The sequence below is a fragment of the Polyodon spathula genome, unplaced genomic scaffold, assembly GCF_017654505.1.
Source record: "Polyodon spathula isolate WHYD16114869_AA unplaced genomic scaffold, ASM1765450v1 scaffolds_1796, whole genome shotgun sequence".
Taxonomy (NCBI): Eukaryota; Metazoa; Chordata; class Actinopteri; order Acipenseriformes; family Polyodontidae; genus Polyodon; species Polyodon spathula.
In genome coordinates this window covers 3,733-11,607 of record NW_024473271.1, presented here as the reverse complement: position 1 = coordinate 11,607, position 7,875 = coordinate 3,733, and the positions used below count along the sequence as shown (strand labels likewise).

At 43.6% G+C, this 7,875-nt stretch overlaps 1 protein-coding gene across 1 annotated transcript; it reads right to left on the bottom strand.

Annotated features, from left to right (window-relative positions):
• Positions 1-419: 419 nt before the first annotated feature.
• On the bottom strand, positions 420-7,647 carry LOC121310177 (PDZ domain-containing protein GIPC1-like). The gene is made up of 6 exons (XM_041243463.1): positions 6,948-7,647; positions 6,416-6,601; positions 5,646-5,826; positions 4,608-4,720; positions 3,596-3,677; positions 420-3,275 (listed from the first exon to the last, which is right to left on the bottom strand). The coding sequence occupies exons 1-6, from the start codon at positions 7,227-7,229 to the stop codon at positions 3,124-3,126; spliced, it is 996 nt and encodes a 331-aa protein (XP_041099397.1). The 5' UTR covers positions 7,230-7,647; the 3' UTR covers positions 420-3,123.
• Positions 7,648-7,875: the final 228 nt, after the last annotated feature.

The following is a 7,875-nucleotide window of genomic DNA, read 5'->3' as shown; positions in this document are numbered from 1 at the left end:
TTCATTTGCCATTTTTTTAATTTTCACGCAACTTCTGGTGAGGTGGTAAAGTGCAAGGCATTTGTCATTTCCAGCGAATAACAACATCTGATTTTTGTATCCAAATACAGTCATATTAGTCCCAGCACTATCGATAGACAGATGTAGACATATATAGAGAGAGAGATAGATAGAGATAGACAGAGAGAGACACTCACACACATGAGAGAGTTCGATCTATATAGAGAGATATTTAACACTTCATTCAAAACTTCTGGAATGAATACATAGCAGCTTGCAAAGGCTGACCTTTGACAGTGTGTTGTACAAATGAAGCTGCCTTCGCATCTTCTAATCTACTACAGTAGATGTTGAGAGGGGTTCTAACACAGCTGATAAAATACACGAATTGCACAGGGGTTACAAAGTGTGGGACTAGACAGCAAAGGCAAAGGCATCAGTCACAGAGAACAGCAATTCAGTAGGCTGAGTTTCCAATGAAAATGCATCTCACTGCTGCACCTTGCACACAAGCTCACACAGGACTGTGAAAATGACAAGAGCTCAGTGTTATTCCAGAACTTCATTGCTTTGCACTGCTTTCTTTTTATGCATTCAATATCTGTTAGTGCGAACGGTTAACACACACACACAAGCACTGCTATTGCATATCTGACCGGATATTAACAAGGAGCTTCAGTAAATGCTTATCTGCATATCAATTAATTAAACATGTATTTCTGCCATTACCATAAAGTGTCACATGCCCAATGCCAATGAGAGAAGAAAAACAACTGAAGCAAATGGAGATCACATTGAACAACATGACGTGATCATGGGAAACAGCTCCCTCTGTGGGCCATGTGGCAGTTTTACCAGCCAAAGATGGAGTGGGAAGAATATCAGACTTGTGTGCTACTCACGGAGGATATCTTCCAATAGCAGCTCAAAGGTTTCCCGTAGAACAGTAAAGCAATTTGCTTGCCATGTTTCAAGCCCAATGCTTCTGAAGAATCCAAGCGAAATGGCTTCAGTTGGGTGCTGTTTCATTCCCAGAGTCCAGGTTTAAAACCCCAGTGTTTCCACTGGTCCCTGTCTATCCATTCTCACCGAGCCCCGTCCTGCTTCCGCTGCTCCAATGAAGCATTTATGTGGGGCTTGAATCTTAGTCGTAACCCAGCAGCTTCATTTTACAAGGGTTTGGATCAACAATAAAACAATAGCAAGACAGGCTTTAAAAGATGATTCCCAAATTGCTTACAATGTACAAGGAGCAGTCTGGGAAGTCAGGACTCTTTCTATGGCCCATTCTGAATACCCCTTCCCCATTCAAACATCCCAGAAGGACTAAGAGGCTGGTAATCAAGGAGGAATGGTCACGCACCCCTCCTGGCCTTTTAAACACCTGCAGCCACGGCCACATTGAACCAGCGTCACCCAGGCTGCCTGTGGGGACCCTACACCCTACTGTTTATTAAAGATTTTAAAAACAATGTTTACATTATTAAGAATGGGGTGACCTTACATGTTTTCTGTAATTGTTTATAATGCTATTTTTAGACAATAGTTTCAAATGTAATTCTAGTTGCTTTTTTTTTTTTTTAATATATATATCTATACGGTATTACTTCAAATTTGTTCAATTTGGCATCGCAGCGTTTATTTTAAATTGATCAAAATGACTGCGGCCCTTAAACGAGGATTAAGAATACTATGCTTTACAAACGCTGCAATATTTTATTACGGGATTTAAGGCATTTTAGAAGCAGCGCCGTGAGACTCCAATCTGCAGCACTCATGTGTTTTTGGGGCAGTACATTTACTGACAGTTAACGAGAGCCTATTAGGTGGGAGTTGGGAGGTCAGTGGAGTACTGTACCAGCGAATCAGGAGGGTGTATAGGTTGCTATGGGGTAGGACAAGAAGAGGAGAGAGAGAGAGAGAGAGAGAGAGAGAACGGTAGTTGAGTGTGATGCGGTTGTTTTTCTTAACGAAAAATATTCCCTCTGAATATTGGTTTGAAACCGAAACTAAATCTTCTCATATATAGTAAGCACGTTTATGTTTTCATTTATTTTATATATAATTGTACAGGACTGAGTAAAATTCCAATTGAATATAAAAAACAACCAAACCTCCTACAAGAAGACATCTTTGTCCAGCTTTCGGATGGCACTTACAGTGACCGGCAAAGCTTCCTCCGAGTTTCAGTTTTCACCACCCAAGCTGACGACGAGGTAAATAGACAGCCCTTGTTTATCCCTGCTGTGTTGGCTGATGTTAAGGACTGCTGTGCTGCAAGTAGTTCATCTCGGGTTGTCTGTCGGGACTGTACCATAAAATACAATGTGCTTACTAAGGTGTGTGTGCATTAATTTGTATTACATGCTGGACTGAGGCTGCAGTCTCTTCGGGGCGTCACATGCACATAGCCAGAGTTGCACGTTTTTTTCTTTATTTTTTGAGCAGGTGTAGAAAAAAAAAAAAACCTTTATGTTTCTTTGAGAGCAGCGTTTATTCGAGGGCGGCGTCTATTAAAAAGCCGATATCCGAGTGAGGCGTTAATCGAGGGCGGCATTCATTTGAAGTAATTCTGTATTTCCTTTTTGCAACCATGCAGTGATTCTGGATTCTTATATTTTCTCTCCAGCTCTGCTTTGACCTGACTTGAGCTTCTCTGGAGAATCCTTTGTGCCAGGTTTGAACACCCTTCCTCATGCCATTCAAACCGTGTGTCATTGAACTCTGCCAGCCCTGCTCTCTGTCTAGTGTGTGTGCTTTATGGGTATGTAAACAAACTGGACAGCAAACAGTGTCTGGCTACTGACAATGCACGCAGGAGAGAACATCATAAAAGAATGTATTACCAGCCACTCATAGAATGAAATTGAATAAGACTGTGGGTTAGCTTGAAAGACAGTGACTCAGTTCTGGCTGCCCATGGTGGTCCTACACCCTACTGACAGTGTTATGGCAGGCATTTCTAATTTTACATCCAACTCCTGTAAGAAGTTATATATCACATGGATTGAGTCTTCTTTTGATTTTCACGGTCAGTATTCTTGTTCACAAGCCCTGCAAAGGGGGTACGGTACCATCCTCAATGTGAAGCAGTGAGAAGGTCCGGTTCTCGAGTGCTGTGAGCTACACTCTCCCCGCCTTGGCATCGCCGATCGCCCCCCACACGTCAAACACAAACTCGTCGGGGAACGCAAAGTCTCCCAGCGTCTCGTCGAGAGCCTCTGCGAAGTCATCCGGGTTCTTCTTGTCTTTCCCCAGCTCCACCATCGTCGCCGCTGTCAGAACACAGAAACATCACGACAGCTAGAAATATCAAACTGAAGAAACCAAGTCAAGCAGATGTTTCGGCTAGTATCTTCTTTACTGTACTGATGAACTGTATTAGGTGGTATTTTTATATCAGTTTGGAAGATTAAGGCTGAGGGGATAGGACGGTCATTACCAAACAACTCAGACAAACTTTTGCACCCTTTAACACTAAAACTTTTAGCATTGCTTTACAAAAAATGGTGCCAGCAGCACGTGTGTGTAAAGTTCCTGATAACGGTGCAGGTCTGCGAGTGTATTTCTTGAGAGAGACAGTGTGTGCTCTCACCCAGCTCACTGTCCCGAATGCCCATGTAGCTCTCCAGCAGGTCATCCACCTTCTCGATTGCTTTCTCTTCAAAGGCTGAGGGCTGAAACAAAAACACGACCCTCAGCACTAAAAACCACGACACCCCTGAAAGCCTTTTTTTGTGGCCGACAGCTGTCTTAATTCAGCTTGAAAATCATGATGTGCACAGGTGTGGTTTATTTAAAGTCCATAGATTCCAGTTAACCTCACCTAATATAACATCACTTTGTAGATGATGCACACCTTAAACATGGATTTCATTTTTAATGGTATTTTTTTATACCTATTTGTGCACTTCCCCCTATATATATATATATATATATATATATATATATATACACACATACACACACACATATACATATATATATATATATATATATATATATACACACACACACACACATACACACACACACATACACACACATACATATACATATGCACACACACACTCGATATATCGCAGGTGTCGGGGTCCAATAGAAAGTCGCTACATATCAACAAATACTATACAACCACTCCCTCATTTCACCGGGGCGCAGGGTCCAGTATAAATCCTCTACGCAACTTGCTTTTTCTCATTTTTCGTATAAAAAGCAGCACACCGTTTTAATTCGTACATCTGAGGGTAATTGCTTCTCATCAACTTCAAGTCCCCAATTAATTTCATGAGTTTGTGCTGGACATGACCGCTATTATGTCAAATAAAAGTTTTTGTAAGAAGCGACATGTAAAAAATGCATTTGGCCTGAACTGCGTAAGCTGCTTGAAATGCACGTCTCAGTTTAAAGCAGGTTTTGAGATTCTAGAGATAAGATTTCAAGTCCTGTTAGCTTTTCGATCTATCCTAGGATACTGAACGCTCTCCTGGGAACCTGACTGGCTGAGAAGATCAGTGAGGTTTATACTTGCAGGTAAAATATTACAGTTGGAAGTAAATCAGCATCTTGTTTTTTATCCAGAACTCTGTGATTACAGTAATGCTCACCACTTCCTCGAATGTGGCCGGACCCTTAGCCCGGAGACGCAGTGTTCCTCGGCCAGTCCCCAGTGGTGTGGCCGAGCCAGACCGTGCCCCTCCAGACCGCTGACCAATCATGTCTGAAAAACAGGGGGCACCGTTTTCTAATCTGGCCAAAACACTTCACAGGGTGCAGCAACAGGCATGAACTCAAAATCCATTGGAGAAACAGCACCATCAAATTCCATGGGACTGTGATCGTGTTCATTCAAGACCGGTCTCGTTACATTTCCCCCTTCACAATCCCCATTAATTCAAAACAAATAAAGATCACATTCATTTTACAATATACGTTCCAAAAAAATGCAAGATGCTTTATCAACTATTCGGCACTGCACCACAAAACATTCACAATTCAAAAGGACACAAGAATGGTAAAGTGGAGATCCTGTTACACGTACTGGGCAAGCTTTACATTTTTCTTGCTGTCTCCTTATGTTAGCAGGACACTTGTAGTCATTGTGGATGGTTGTCATTGCAATTTCTCAAATAATCAGCTGTGTCTAGGAGCTGCTCTTCAGTCCTAGTTGCCTGCCATTATTTATATGACATATCAGCCAAAGTGTCTTTACAAGCAAGACCCAGCGCCTGTAGCGATCTGCCACTTTGGATTTCCACTTGTTTTGCTGGCTGGACACTGCTTTGCTGTAGCGCTGGGAATTACCAATATCAACTTTGGCTAATCTTGCCTGCTTTACATGCGTCAATGGAGGGCAACTGGAAGCAAATAGCAGCTCTTGAACTCAAAGCACCTCAACGCAGAGTTACAGAAGGAAAAGATACTTATTTGAGAATCGATGACATGCCCTCAGAATAATTGCAAGCATGATAAAAAAGGGAAGGGGGTAGTAAATCTAACTAAGTAAGTAGAAGCTACTTAATTAGGCTAAAGGCAGTGAGAACACTGCACTCTCAAATTGAGGTTGGCTATTGTAGGTGGAAAGACTTTTAGGGTTAATGCACACCTCAATTAAGGGTCAGCACTCCCTGCCTCAAGCCACTCACCGAAGGCTTTCATTGGCTCCACCAGTTTCAGGCAGAAGTCCCGCCCCTTTGGTAGCTCCTTGAGCATCTTGGCGACCTCATAGTGTCGGCAGCCAATCAGACTCTGGCCGTTAATGGATTCGATCATGTCGCCCACGTTGATCACCTGGATCCTGTCAATGATGCTCCCTTCTTTAATTCTCTGAAACAAAGTGCAGTTTAAATATCAGGCACATGATAACTGAACTCAGACAGCGCAGCAGCAGCAAGGACTGTAACCTTTACTATTACATGCAGAGATTTTTGCGTGGCTTCATGATTCACGATCGGTTTGATGGATATGAACTCTGTGCAAAATAAATGACCTCCAAAAATGCCCCACCTTGGTGTTGTAAAAAACTCATCGACCAGAGTGGGAAGCAATTAATGAGCAAACAGAATTCCTGGCTATATACTTGAGAGAGTACAAATCAAAAGGAGGTTATAGTAAGGTTGTATGATGCACTGATGAGACCCTCTTAGAGCATTGTGTCCAGTTCTCCTCACCACATTAACAAAAAAACATTGCCGCTTTGGAGAGAGTGCAATGAAGACTAATCAGAAGCACATATTCACTCCTGACCAGCGGGGTCTCTGAAATGGGGAGTGATCTCCTCCTTCCCTTCCCTAACCCAGCAGCAGTGCAAAATCAGCTCTCCCTGCGAGTCCCAGCTAGCATCGGATACTCTGCGTTAGTCTCCCCTGCACTCCACAGGGCAGTGTGTTGGAAAGCACATTGAACAGCGCAGTACCTTTATGAAGGCATAGCCAGACCCGTTATCAGTGATGGTGAGTCCCAGGCCGTCCTCGTTCTTAAACACCTCCACTTCCTTGCGCTGGCCCTTGATGTGAGCAAAGATGAAATCCTCCAGACCTATCTGTCCCCCGAGCAGCTTCTCCATGTCAACCTTGTGAGTGTTGAGTGTGCAGAACATCACCTGAGCCAAGAGAGGAGGGAGGAAACTACCAATAAACACCATCTCATAGCTCACAGAACTGCAATGCACAGATGCTCTTATATTTCAACTTTCATCACAATTCGTCTGTCGGTTCTGTAGTTTATGCTGCATTGTAGAACTTGCGCTAAAGAAGGTCCCTAGCAAGTTTTGTAACACTTAAACACACAGTTCGATACATACTTTATATACAAAACTCTATAGTGCGAGGTACGTTCTCCTGCCTGCACTGCAGATGATAATTCACATACTGCACAAGATGGAATCTCTACACATGGCGCATAATCGTATAAAAAGCCCCGTTAACAGCCTGCTGACCGGCACTCACCTCTGCTGCTGGGATCTGAAAGGCCTCTCCTATTTTGCTGTAGAGCTCCCGGACGTTGCTGAACCCCTCAATCCGGCCTGTGGGGCTCCCGTGAGCCAGCTGGGTATGAAAGACAAGCCTGGGCCTCAAATTGGAGGGAAATGGGGGGAGGCCTGGCTGTAGGCCTGGGCTTCCTTCAGCATTGCCCCCCAGGCCCGAGAGACTCATCCCAGCTCGGACTGGCTCCCCTTCCTCATTCTCTACCAGGGGGGCTTTTTTCCTGCGCCCCAGACCAAGCGGCATCTCGGCAGATGAGCCAAACGAACGACACGAGGCGGACCACTAAATTACACAATTGGCGTCCAGTTTAAACTTGTCCACAGGTTACTTTACAACTGTAAACGTTCAGCCATTTACCAAAGCGTTTGAAACTCAAAGAGATACTAGACTATAAATTAACTCAGCACGGTACTCATTTGCTTTCTAGTAGCTTGGGATTTTATTTTTGTGACTTTTAGATTGTTTACTAAATACTGTTTATCGCAATGAGCCCCTGTACTGTTCTTTGTGAGTGTGTCAAATACTGAAGTGTGTCTGTCCTAGATATCACACAAACATAACGCCGCTGGCGTTCATCCCAGCCAAATGCACTAGGGGGAGCCAAACTGTGCCCTCTGGAGAATACCTGAAACAAAAACAAAAAGATGCATGCTATTAGTATCAAGGATAAAATGATCAGTACATTACAGTAGACTCCAGAGGAGTGGCTTTGATTAAGAGATGACTTTGGGGTTGCTGAAGTGTTCGAGGAAGTAAGCCAGCTCCCAGGGAAGGAGACAGTATTTCCGAGTTACACACAAAAAGCTGTGGATGATCTCGTGGTTAGGACTTGAGGACTAGACTAAACTAGTACGCTAGTCAGCACCAATTGCAACGAACCAAGAACTTT

Bases quoted from the DNA above. Each gene is read 5' to 3' on its own strand.
- LOC121310177 (XM_041243463.1), bottom strand. From the start codon at position 7,229: ATGCCGCTTGGTCTGGGGCGCAGGAAAAAAGCCCCCCTGGTAGAGAAT. The intron at 5,827-6,415 runs GTACTGCGCTGT...ACTTTGTTTCAG, and splicing joins CTGGCTATGCCTTCATAAAG to AGAATTAAAGAAGGGAGCAT. The intron at 3,678-4,607 runs GTGAGCATTACT...TTTTTGTTTCAG, and splicing joins CGGCCACATTCGAGGAAGTG to CCCTCAGCCTTTGAAGAGAA.